The 13843-nt window shown below is 43.7% G+C and overlaps 1 protein-coding gene across 1 annotated transcript in view; it reads right to left on the bottom strand.

Annotated features, from left to right (window-relative positions):
• The window catches only part of LOC126199668 (cAMP-dependent protein kinase type I-alpha regulatory subunit-like), a 226049-nt gene that overhangs the window by 124172 nt on the left and 88034 nt on the right, over positions 1 to 13843 (bottom strand). The window contains exon 4 of the mRNA XM_049936596.1: positions 13156 to 13411. Coding sequence (XP_049792553.1) covers positions 13156 to 13411 — 256 coding nt within the window. The remainder of the gene's footprint in view (positions 1 to 13155; positions 13412 to 13843) is intronic.

Below are 13843 nucleotides of genomic sequence, written 5' to 3'. Positions count from 1 at the left end.
TCGGGCTATTTCAGTTTCGATTCATGCCCTTCGGTCTGTAAAATGCAATCCAGACCTGGCAATGCTTCATCAACAAAGTGCTATTCGACCTAAAATTCTGCTTTGCATATCTTGATGACATTCCTATTTTCAGCTCCTCCATCGAGGACAACATTCGACATGTGCAAACTGTTATGAACACTCTCGCGGCAGCAGGCATCGAGACCAACCAGGACAAATCGCAGCTACATCAACCCGCTGTCACTTTTCTTGGTTTTCGGGTCTCTGCCAACGGCATTTCACCGCCCCCTGAGAAAGTACAAATTATACTAAACCTACCCGGACCTTCGTCATTCAAAGAGCTCCGGCACATTCTGTGGACGGTTAATTATTATCGCCGACATCTACCTCGGGCTGCGGAGATTCAGGCTCCACTGACAGACGCCTTGGCAGGCACCAACACTTCTGGATCTCAGCCTGTTCCATGGACCCCTGCTATGACTGACTCCTTCACTGCCCTCAAAAATCTTCTTGCCGAGGCCTGCACCATCGTGCATCCTCATCCCAATGCGCAGCTTTTCATCACCACAGACACAAGCGAAACTGCCATCGGCGCTGTCCTTAGCCAGACAATCAACTGCCAAATTTCGCCTCTGGAGTTGTTCTCACGCAAGCTCACCAATGCACAAGGAAATATTCCGCATTTGACAGGGAGTTGCTCGCAGTTTACGAAGCAAGACTGACATTGAAGGACACCCTTTCTATGTTTTAACGGACCACAAACCCCTGGCTGCGGGCATTACAAACCCGCCAGCTGACCCGCCTCCTCGCTGCTTCAGATACATGGACTTCATATCTCAGTTCACCACCAATGTCAGACACATAAAGGGTGCTGAAAATATAGTTGCTGATTTCCTTTCACAAGTCGACGCCATCCATTCGCTGTTAGACCTCTCTGAACTGGCTAACCTCCAACCTGCCTACGAGGAGACACAAAACCTGATTTCAGACTCTACCTCTTCACTACACTTTATCCGCATCACCTTCCCTGGCATTTCTGGTGAGATCTGGTGCGATGACAGTACGGGCACGTTATGCCCCCTGATGCCAACCCCGCTCCGTTGAACTGTCTTCAAAGCATTGCATAATTTAGCCCACCCCCGGCTCTTCGATGCCACGACTCTATATGGACAGAGGCCCTTCCCCTTGTGCTACTCAGCATTTGTGCAATCTATAGGGAAGACCTCAAAGGCACAATAGCTGAGTTCATATATGGTCAGAACATTGTGCTCCCTGGCGAACTTGTGAGCCCTTCTGCTTCTCTCCCTCAGTCTGACTTACCTTCCTTCGTGGACCGCGTCAGACACCACTTCATCAACCTCCACATCCCTCTGCCCACCAGCCATTCCCGCCCTGAGGTTCACATCCCGAAATCTCTTGAAAATTGCGAGTACATCATGCTCCGAGATGACACTGTCCATGCTCCCCACCTACCTCCACATACTGGCCTGTACCGAGTTCTCCGGCGCTCAGGCAACACCTATGACATCCAGATGAAAGATTCTGCTGTCACAGTCTCTCTCAACAGACTTAAGCCTGCTCATGTCGAGCCTTCTTCTACCCCCCCCCCTTCAGGCCACGACCATACCACTCACTGTCATGCCTCACGACGCTCCGACCACTCCCTCCACATCAGAATTACACACTCAATCGAGTGACTTCCAGCTCCAATCGTCGAGCTCTCCTCCGACCTCGCCCCCTACTCCGGTCTCATGCACTCCGTTGAGTGACCACATGCTTCCCACGTCAAGCTTACCTACAATCACGCCCTCGCCGCTGGGCCCTTTGCCGGTCCGTTCAACCTCCCCATCTTCGCCTGCCTCACCCTGTCGAGGTTTCTCACACCCCCCCATCTTGAACGTGCCCTTACTCGAGGTGTTTTTGCCTGTCCCTCCAGACACAATCCACGACATCTCAATAATACTTTGTGATGATACAGTGTTTGTCGTGTGTTTCCCTTCATCCAGTGCTCATGATACAACCTCTGCCATTCCCTGCCACCTGGTGAAATGTGTTCCCCTCTCGCCCGACGTCGACCTGGACATGCTTTGTGTGTTCGTCACACCCATCAGAGACATCGTCGTCGTCGCTCCGTTCTACCCGCAAACCGCCGGCCTACCTGTCGCCGCATGACCAGCATGCCCAGTACGATGCCCGGCTCATTTCAAAGACTTCCAGGTTCGGTGGGCGAACCTTTCTTCACGACATGTATCCACACAGCTCCCCAACGATGCTGCCGAGCTGATGGTGGTCCGGCTCCTGCGATGCTATAGTCACCGCCACCCCCCAGCCTCTCAAGAGTACTCTGTACTGCGGTGGAGGTGGGGGGGTGGGGGGGGGTGGGGGGTGGGGGGGGGGACTATGTGCTATGTGGCGCCGATGAGGTCGACACCAGCATCGATCTGAGTATCGTCTTTGAACTAAGCTAAGATTATCTTTGTGCAGTTCCGCCATGTCAGTTCTTTGTAAGCCTTTGATGTGTTTAGGTGAATAAACGAACTACTGCAAAATGGGAATGTTATTTGGTGTAACCAAACCGAACTTCCTCCTCAAATTCACTGCTAAGATGTCTTCCTAAAATCCTAGAGAAGCTTGTTCACAAGATGATTACCAATCATCTTAATAAACACGGTATTCTTGATAACAATCAGCCATCTTAATAAACACAGTATTCTTGATAACAATCAGCTGCGATTCCAAAGGGGTATTTCAACTGAACAGTTCTTTTTCTCACTAGCCAACCAACTTCTCAAATACATGAACAATAAAATGTCATCAGTTGGAATCTTTTGTGATTTGCCTAAGCATTTGAGAGTGTTCATAAAAAACTTCCACTTGGGAAGACTAAGTGCTATTCTTAAATGCTAACATAGGGATGTGCACTGAGTCTTATCTAGACAACAGAAAGCAGAACATAGTGTCGAACAATTCTGCAATGGCACTAGCCTGCTCTGTCTGTGGCACACAGAAATGTATATATCGCAGGCTCAACACTTAGTCCCTTACTGTTCTTGATCTTTATCAAACGACTTCCCGTGGTGTATGAGCCAAAAAGTACACTTCACTCTGTCTGCAGATGTGAGATCCATTATGACTGACAAAATAGCCAATTGGAATCTAGAGAACACTGCATCCACTGCATTCAAAGAAGCTCTAGATTCATTCACTTCAAATTGCCTGTCTCTCAGTGTTGACAAGCTCAGTTCATTCAGTTTCACACACCACACAAAAAACAAGATGATGTTGAAATAAAATATGGTGACAGAGATGTAGTGAGAATTGAGTCTTCCAAATTCCTGGGATTACATACTAATAACAACCTAATTCCGCTACTTTACACATCCGACCTAAATTTGGCAGCATTTGCCATTCGCTTGATTGCATCTCTTTGTGACTTGGAAACAATCAAAAGGTCCATAGCTTAGACATTTCCATTTATTTATGACATATGGGATCATATTCTTTGAAAGTCAGTCAACTGTAAATAAAATCTTTATTGGACAGAATAGGTTCATCAGAATTATGAGCAGAGTTCACCCCAGATGCCCTTGCGGACATTTATTCAAACAGTGGGAATCCTCACCATGCCATGCCCGAATATTTTGTCGGTTATGTACTTTGCCAATAATAATTGTACATTTTACAAAATAAACAGTGGCTGTCATGATCATGATACATGAACTAACATCATCATCACAAAGACAAAAAATATCTGAGCATGATACAGAAAGGAGTACATTATTAAAGCATGAAAGTATATAACAAACTTCCAAGTCACATCAAATCAGTCATTAGGGATTTGGAAAAATTCAAAAAACAGTCAAAATTTCATATTTGTGACAGCACTTCCTATTTTTACAGTAATTTTTTGGAAATGTGTAGTACTTTGTGAACTGTGTTTGATTTTAAGCATTGCTATGTGATATTAGTGTGTAGTACTAGTATATAACTTACTGAAAAGAGTGCTCTGTATGTGCACTAGCCATTTTCCAGCAGCTTTGCCCAAGCACATGTTTGAAACATTGTGACACGCATCTCCTCCTCCCTACATCTCTAGATTCATCTCTTCCTTCCTCAGCCTATGACCATCTCATCCATCCCCCATCTCTCTGTCCATATGCTTCTCCCAACTCTGCCCATCTCCTCCTGTCACCCTCTGTGTCTATCCCTCCTGCACTTTCACTCTGTCCATCTCCTCCTGTCCCTCTCTGTCTGTTCATCTCCTCTTCCCTCCCCTCTCTGAACATCTTCTCTTCCCCGATCCTCTCTGTCCACCTCCTCTTCCCTCCCTTCTCTGTCCATCTACTCCACCTGAACCATCCCTCATTATCCATCTCATCCTCCCCCTCTATTTGTCCACCACATCCTCACTCCTCCTCTCTCTCCATCTCCCTTGCACCCCAATCTCTCTGTTCATCACCTCTCCAACCCTCCTCTCCCTATCCATCTGTTTCTGCATCCTCTTGCAACTCATCTCTTCCTCCCCAATCTATCCATATTCCTCCTCCTCTCTCTGTCAATCCCCTGATGCAACCCTCTCTCTGTCCATTTTCTCCTGACCCCTCTACCCTCTCCATCCTGTCCTGACCCCCTATCTCTGTCCATTCCCTCCACCATCCATCTCATCCTCCCCTCAGCCATGACGATCTGCAGGTATAGCCACTGCACAACCTGCTGGTGAAGCAGAGCAATGCCACTCCCATGTCAGGGAGTATAAATCAATTTTCTGCCACTGACTAATATGCTGGCATGCAAAGCAGGTTGATAAAACAAGCCAAAACTACTTAAACACAACACACCTGGCATGGAAGGATATCATGGGCTGGAAAACCTTTCCTTGACTCTGAAGTATATGTTGCCCTAAAACGCAGGTCACTGATAGGCCCATTATATCCCCGCAAAACACGCCTATCATGTGGAGCAGCCTATATGGCAGGGGCTGAAATGTCTTACCTTGTCTCTGATGTGTAGTCTGCCTGTAAAGCAGGCCGATACTGTTCTATTGGGTGACTAAATCCACACCCACAATACTTCTTCTTCGAATGCATTACCTACAAACAAATTCAAGGTACAGCTATCGGCACCCACATGGTGCCATCCTATGCCAACCTATTCATGGGCCATTTGGAGGAATCCCTCCCAAGCACCCAGAATCCTAAACCCCTCACCTGGATCAGATTTACTGATGACATTTTTACGATCTGGGTAGAGTGTGAGGGCACCCTATCCACATTCCTCCAGAACCTCAACAGCTTCTCCCCCATTTGCATCACCTGGTCCAACTCAACCTAATAAGCCATCTTCCTAGATGTTGACCTTCACCTCAAAGATGGCTACATCAGTACCTCTGTCCAATCAAACCAACTAACCACCAGCAATGCCTCCACGTCGACAGCTGCCACCGTTCCATACCAAGAAGTCCCTTCCATACAGCCTAGCCACCTGTGGTCTTCGCATCTGAAGTGACAAGTGGTCCCTCTCGAAATATATCGAGGATTTCACTAAAGCCTTAACATACCATAATTATCCTCCAAACATGTACAAAAACAAATCTCTCATGCCGTATCTTTCCAGTCCCCCCCTTTCCAGCCACAGAGGAGCATTCCCCTCGTAACTCAGGACTGGAGTAACAATTACATTCTCTGCCAGGGTTTTGACTAACTCTCATCATGCCCTGAAATGAGAATGTCCTACCCACTATCCTTCCCACCCCACCCACGGTGGTATTCTGCCATCCACATACCTAAACAATACACTCGGCCATCCCTACACAAACACTGCTCCCAACCCCTTACCTCATGGCTCATACCCCTGTAATGGACCTAGATGGAAGACCTGTCCATACATCCTCTCACCACCACTTACTCCAGTGTGGTTACAAACATCAACTATCCCATCAAAGGAAGGGCTACCTGTGAAACCAGTCATGTGATCTACAAGCTAATCAGCAACCACTGTGCTGCATTCTATGTGGGCATGACGACCAACAAACTGACTGTCCACATGAATGGCCACCGACAAACTGTGGCCAAGAAACAAATGGACCACCCTGTTGCAAAGCATGCTGTCCAACACGCTATCCTTCATTTCAATGACTGCTTCACAGCCTGTATCATATGGATTCTTCCCACCAACACCAGCATTTCTGAACTGTGCAGATGGGAACTTTCCTTGCAATACATCCTATGTTCCTGCCTTCTGGCCTCAATCTTTGTTAGTCATTGTCCTCACCCATCCAGCCCCTTCCCTGTTCCCATTCCAGCATTACACAGCCCTCATTCCACCATCACACCTGGGCTTTTTACTTCTCTCCTTTCCTGCTAACCTCCCCCACCCACCACCTCCCCCTGCCTTCTGTCTAACCTCCAAATTGTACATGGCTGCGCTACCCTCTCTCCACCTCGTCCCTGTGTGCTCCCCAGCAGCACTTCACTGTCTTCCACCCCTACCCTATATCCTTCCCCCTCCCCACCCCAGCCTCCTCCTTACCCCACCCAGTTGCCACTCCCATCATACACTTGTGCTGCTGCTCACAATGTGCCTTCAGTTTCCAGAGACTGCAGTCGTGTGTGTGTGTGTGTGTGTGTGTGTGTGTGTAGTCTATTTTTGATGAAAGCCTTGCTGGCCGAAAACTTATATATGATAGCCTTTTTGTTGTGCCTATCTGTGACTCAGCATCTCCGCTATATGGTGAGTAGCAACTTTCCTTCCATAATATGGTTACATTCCATCCTGGATTTTCCATTGTTTGTCAACTGAGTAGGCTGTATTTATCTTGACAGATGAGAAAATAGATTCAATAAACCAGAAATTACTACCACTGGGAATATTTTGTGACTTGGTTAAAGCTTGGGTCTGCATGACTCATGATATTCTAATGCAAAATTTAGAATATTATGGAGGACTGCTACTCACCATATGGTGGAGATGTTGAGTCACAGGTAGGCAGAACAAAAAGAGTCAAGGAAGTTAAGTTTTCAGCTGGAAAGGCCTTCATCCGAATTAGACCACACGTACCCACACACGAACACGTGCCACCCCCCCCCCTCCCCCCCCCACCCTTCCCCCACATACACACACACAGATGACCACATGCTCTGTCTCGCAAGACCAGACTCACTTTTCCATCCTGGATTTTACGTTCTTCAATATTATGGAGTAACAAGACACAGCAGGCTCATATTTTTTATCTTATCTGAATGACAGAAACTAATCTGAGGTAGTTATATGTCCATCACTTAACAATAGGCACTCAGAATTTGAAGCATCATGAGCACATGCATTGTTTACCGTAATGTTCATTCTTAGACCCTCTGCTGTTTTATGATTCTTCCATTTGCTGTTTCAGAAGATGCAAATTTTGTCTTTTTTGCATGACACATGAGTACAGAAATAAAAAATAGTATCAGCCTCTTACTGAAAAGGTAGCTGATGAAATACACACACATGAAATAAAGTTCTACATCAGCTCGGTTCCAAGAATTCCGGAACCTGTACAGAAAATTGGAATAGAGATCAACATAAACATCATTTCTGCCCTTTTTATTGCTCATGAAAATCACACATTGCATGTTGTGCCATCATACAGTGAGACCTTCAGATGTCATGGTCCAGTTGCTGTTCATACCGGTACATCTAATACCCAGTAGCTGGTCCTCTTGCACTGATGCATACCTGTATTCGTCGTGGCATACTATCTTAAAGTTCATCAAGGCACTGTTGGTCCAGACTGTCCCACTCCTCAATGGCGATTCAGTGTAGATCCCTCAGAGTGTTTGGTAGGTCATGTCATTCATAAACAATCCTTTTCAATCTATCCCAGACATGTTTGATAGGGTTCATGTCTGGAGAACATGCTGGCCACTCTAGTTGAGCGATGTCGTTATCCTGAAGGAAGTCAATCACAAGATGTGCATGATGGGGCCGCAAATTGTTGTCCATGAAGATGAATGCCTCGCCAATATGCTGCCACTATGGTTGCACCATCGGTCAGAGGATGGCATTCACACATCGAACACCCACTACAGCACCTTCCATAACCAACCGTGGTGTACATTGGCCCCAGATAATGCCGCCCAAAAACATCAGGGAACTTCCACCTTGTTGCACTTGCTGGAGAGTATGTCTAAGGCATTCAGCCTGATCAGATGGCCTCCAAACACTTCTCCGATGACTGTCTGATTGAAGGAATATGCAACACTCATCAGTTAAGAGAATGTGATGCCAACCCTGAGCAGTCCATTCGGCATGTTGTTGGGCACATCTGTAACCGTGCTGCATGGTGTCATGGTTGCAAAGATGTACCTCGCCATGGAAGTCAGGAGTGAAGTTGCGCATCATTAGGCCAATTGTGCATGGTTTGAGTCGTAACACGGTGTCCTGTGGCTGCACGAAAAGCATTATTCAACATGGTGGCATTGCTGTCCGAGCTCCTCTGAGCCATAATCCATAGATAGCAGTCATCCACTGCAGTAATAGCCCTTGAGTTCCTGTCTCTCTGTATCTCCTCCATGTCTGAATAACATCGTTTTGGTTCACTCCGAGACGCCTGGACACTTCCCTTGTTGAGAGCCCTTCCTGGCACAAAGTAAAAATGCGGACACAATTGAACCATGATATTGACCATCTAGGCATGGTTGAACTACAGACAAAACAAGCCGTGTACCTCCTTCCTGGAGGAATGACTGGAGCTGATTGGCTGTCGCACACCCTCCATCTAATAGGTGCACTTCATGCATGGTTGTTTACATCTTTGGGTGGGTTTAGTGACATCTCTGAACAGTCAAACTGACTGTGTCTGTGATACAATATCCAAAGTGAACACAGGAGTTCAGAGAACCAGGATGACGCAAAACTTTTTTTTATGTGTGTAGCATTAATAAAGTGTCTTAGTTCACCCATGTTTGCAATACACATAATTACCGATACAGGCAATTTAAAACTAAGGAACTAGTTTCCTCTGCATATTTACACTTACTACTGAGTAATGGAATCATTTTGTGGGGGACTCACTGAAAACATAAGAAGTTTTTAAGAATTGTATCTGTTGTTAATTTTAGAGCATCCTGTAAAGACTTGTTCAAAAAACAAGGTGTTTTAACAACTAATTCACAACATACAAATGCATAATTATCTCTGTTATTACCAATATTACTCTTTTCTCAAAAAAAGAGTGAAAACCATGAACATAACATCAGGCTAAAATAATAACCTCTATAAAGACTCCAAAGGGTACAGAACTGGTACAGAATTGTTGTTGGTGTTGCATTCAACAACCAACCGGAGCACTTTAAATGTAAAGTAGATAACATGGTGGAGTTTAAGACTGAATTATAGAACTTTCTGCTGGGAAAAACCATCTGCTCCATTGAAGCGTGTTTTTATACTCTCAAATTGAATGTTTCTGGTTAGTTCATAATTAGAACCAGCAATCTAATATCATTTCACTGCGTTGCACTTAAATTACATGTACATCACTGACTTCTTTTCACAAGCCACAATCAACTCGCCATGGGATCCATGCAAAATGATTAATGCAATTTAAAAATATAAACAAATAAAAAATAATGAAATTTCAAAAACAAGGCAAGGACAATTTGCAGGATTACTAAGGTATGAAACAAATAAACTTAGTAAGGCAAATGATATTGAATTCTCAGATGACAAAGGCAGTGAGACAGAAGATATGAAATTTAAATCACTAGCTACTAAAATTTAATAAATTCATCATAACAGTAACTGAAAACACAGACACAAAAAATAGTCCATGAAAATGGACACTAGTAACTCTAAAATCCCTTGATCAAAATTATCTGAAATGAAATCTGTGCAGTCTTAAGCATCAACTGCACACTGACCAGCGCAGTGCCACAAAATGGCATCAAGAAGACGCTGACCCATATGCCAATGGAAAGAATGGGCAATACCACACCTCCAAGAAGACCGAGTTCAGCACCCCGTGTCAACATTAATTTAACTAGCAGCCCATCGGTGGTAGCCCCAGTTCAGTCGCAGCCCTCAAGAGCATCAGTACAGGCTAGTAGGAAGATGTTACTTAACTGTCAGTAGTAATAGATTATTTGAGTACTTGCAAGTAGGAGGCGCAGGCAGCCACTTCATGAAGAGAAGTTAGGTTATATTTATTTTTTTTAGAAGTAAAATGTTCATTTAATCTTCATATGATTTGTACAGATTATTTTGGATTCCTGCTACTGGCCATCACAACTTCTCTCCTTCCTTTTTTGCGACATTGCTGATTGCTACAGTAGCCCACACAACATACTCTATACTGAAAATCTCACATATAATCAATTTCTAGTTATTTCTGCTTAGTCTTATAGTACCCCTTCAAATTACTTAACGAAGTTTAAAATATTTCCTCTTGGGCACTCAATGCTATATTGTAGTTTACCAAATTTATCACTGTACAGCATACAAACAGATTTTCAGTTCTGACAGGGGTCTTCGGGCAGGGAGGTTACAAGGTGTAGTTAGTGATTATGGGCGGGACAAACACACAGTCTTAGTACGGACAAACAGAGTGGAGTGTTCAAAACAAAAAAAATGAGTACTGCTGCTCCAACAGAGAAACAAAGGCATTATTCATTAAGACAGCTGAAGATAAAGGACATAATCACTCCAAAGACTTATTGTCTTTCATAATTGATGAAAGAGGAAAACTAACAAAATGGACAGAGGACATCTGTCCACTCAAATATGGCAAAAGTGTTCTAGATTCTCTAGAAATAGCAAACAACTTTAACAAAATCATACAATGGATACTCCAGATAGATATATCAACAATATAGGAAAAAGACAGATTGCTACTTACTGTAAAGACGACACATTAAGTTGGAAACAGGAACAATTAAAAGACATTTACATAAAGCTTTCGGCCACAGCCCTCATCAGCACTGAGAAACACACCATTTATATACACAAGGAAGCACACCTCAAGCACCCATGACCGCCAACTCCAGCATCTCGGGCCAGAATGCCAGCTGACTGAATCATGCAATATCCAAATTTGTGGGCCATTCAGATATGGCAGTGGCCCATGCTGAACTATAAGGGAACATGAAGGCAGGCATAACCATCCTCAAGGTTACAGTTGACCACTTCTGACCACCGCAATGGAGGATCACTGTACTGTGTACTAAGCAATTTGTAAGTCCTTCACATCTGTGACTATCCATTCAAGACCCCTGTGTCATCCCACACTACTGATCAGAGGCTATCAGAAGCTGGAATAAGAATTACCATCCCGTGCATAGGCTGCCATTAATGTCACGAAACAAATGGGTACTTTTGTAGTGATGTCATGACCAGGAAACACAGACTGCTGATTAATGGTGTTGCAATGAATCATGGTTCTGTGCTACCTCGAATGACCATCATTGGTGAGTATGACTGTGTCCTGGGGACAGGTCTCATTTTTCTAATGTTTTGGAGAGGCTCATCAGTGTTACTGTCGGTGTCATGGTGTGGGGTGTCATCAGGCACAAGTTCAGACCACAGTTGGTAACTATTGAGGGAACTTTGGTGGTACAATGGCTTGTCATGGGTATCCTGTCCTCATGTGCTACCAATCATGTGACAGTATCATGGTGCCATTTTTCAACAAGACAGTGCTCATCCACACATGGCACAAGTTCTTTATAAATCTGACTCAAACCCTCTCAACACATGTAGCTTAATTTTGTTTCCTCCTACCTTTCAGAGTGCAGAAGCAATTTTTTTTTTTTTTTTTTTTTTTTTTTTTTTTTTTTTTTTTTTTTTTCAGTCAGTGTAGTTCCGCTGTTCCTAAACAAACATGTGCAGATTCATTGCTGGTTCGTGATTACCAAAATATGCAGCTCCTCTACCTTCACAGTGTTCCAAACTTTGTCACTGCCATGTATAATAGGAAAGACTCCAGCATAAATAATAGCATTAAATATTCAAACAGCAGCATATAGATAGTAAGTCAACTTCATCACACTGGATGGAATGATGATGGGTGCAAAGATGACAAACCCTACATATTACTTTGTGACTGAAACTTCTTGGCAGATTAAAATTGTTTGCCAGACCGAGACTCGAACTAGGGACCTTTGCCTCTCGCGGGCAAGTGCTCTACCAACTGAGCTACCCAAGCATGGCTCACGACCCGCCCTCACAGCTTCACTCCCGCCAGTACCTTGTCTTCTACCTTCCAAACTTCACAGAAGCTCTCCTGCAAAACTTGCACAACTAGCACTCCTGGAAGAAAGGATATTGCAGAGACATGGCTTTGCCACAGCCTGGGGGATGTTTCCAGAATGAGACTTTCACTCTGCAGTGGAGTGTGTGCTGATATGAAACTTCCTAGCAGATTAAAACTGTGTGCTGGACCAAGACTCAGTCCAGCACACAGTTTTAATCTGCCAGGAACTTTCATATCAGTGCACACTCCACTACAGAGTGAAAAATCTCATTCTGGATACTTTGTGACAGTTTCAGATTTGTGTAAATACACAAAGATTTCTACACACCATTTTGTTTGTACTATGTGTGGAAATTTGAAAGCGGCAATTGCACATCTCAGACAAGTGCCAGTATTGGCAGACTTACCGGTGTTTTGATGTATCACAATATTTTGACAGAGCTTTCAGCAACATGTATGACTTGTCCTGTTGTGACACTTTGACAACATGGTGTATATCTGCATACCTACATGGACTATTTCTTCAACTTCTTCCTCACAAACTGCTGTTGAGGCAGATGTCACGTCATGTGTAGTACAAAACTAAATGTACTATTTATTTACCAACACCTCAACTTTAGAGAATCATCTATTAATTTTGACAAACATTTCATTTTCTTCTCTCAGAGCTGAAATTTTTTCATTAAATTTCACTATAGTACTTACTTCCAACTTCTTGAGCACAAAACAGTGGCTAATTAATTTATTACAATAAACAGAAACTGTTCCAATACTGAACCATTTGCTGCTTATTAAGTAGTCTCTAAAAGAAGCCTTCAACAGGTAAAGAAAAGAGGTACAGAAGAAAATAATTTTGAGTACTCTTCAATAAATGCTCTAGTGCCATATTATCAGAGACACTTATTTGGGCACTAAATAATATGTGAACTTACTGTAAGTTGTTACAGTAGCCGTTCTAGGAATATCATGTATTAAAGAAATTTCTCCAAATACATCTCCTGGCTCCAAATCACCCGCTGGAATGATGACAGGTTCATTTGACACCGGGTCTATAGCTGATTGTGTTATACCAGCTTTACCCGACAATACAAAATAAATGCCCGTTGGAAGACCTTCCTGTTTGACAATAACTCTGCCTGGCCCATAGCAAAGGAGATAAGTAACTTCTGCTAGTTTCTTCTGCACATCCTGTCATCAAAAATGAAAAAGGTCACTACACATTCCAAACTTTAATAGAAGGAATGCCAGCAGAATGAAACATCCAATTAAAAATCTGAACTTGAAAAATTATAGAGACTCAAAAAGGTTTCACATCCATGAATGCACCATTCTACTGAAAACAAAAGTTAGCAACACAAATTGAAGTTGTGCATTTCCTCTGTGATGTGAGCATGAAAAACATTGTATCATCCAGGAAGAAATTTAATCTAAATAAGAGTTTACTTTATATCTAAAAACAAAGATGATGTGACTTACCAAACGAAAGCGCTGGCAGGTCGATAGACACACAAACAAACACAAACATACACACAAAATTCTAGCTTTCGCAACCAACGGTTGCTTCGTCAGGAAAGAGGGAAGGAGAGGGAAAGACGAAAGGATGTGGGTTTTAAGGGAGAG

The sequence above is a fragment of the Schistocerca nitens genome, chromosome 8 (assembly GCF_023898315.1).
Source record: "Schistocerca nitens isolate TAMUIC-IGC-003100 chromosome 8, iqSchNite1.1, whole genome shotgun sequence".
NCBI lineage: Eukaryota > Metazoa > Arthropoda > Insecta > Orthoptera > Acrididae > Schistocerca > Schistocerca nitens.
The sequence above is the reverse complement of the archived record's forward strand: the minus strand, read 5'-3'. Positions and strand labels throughout refer to the sequence as shown.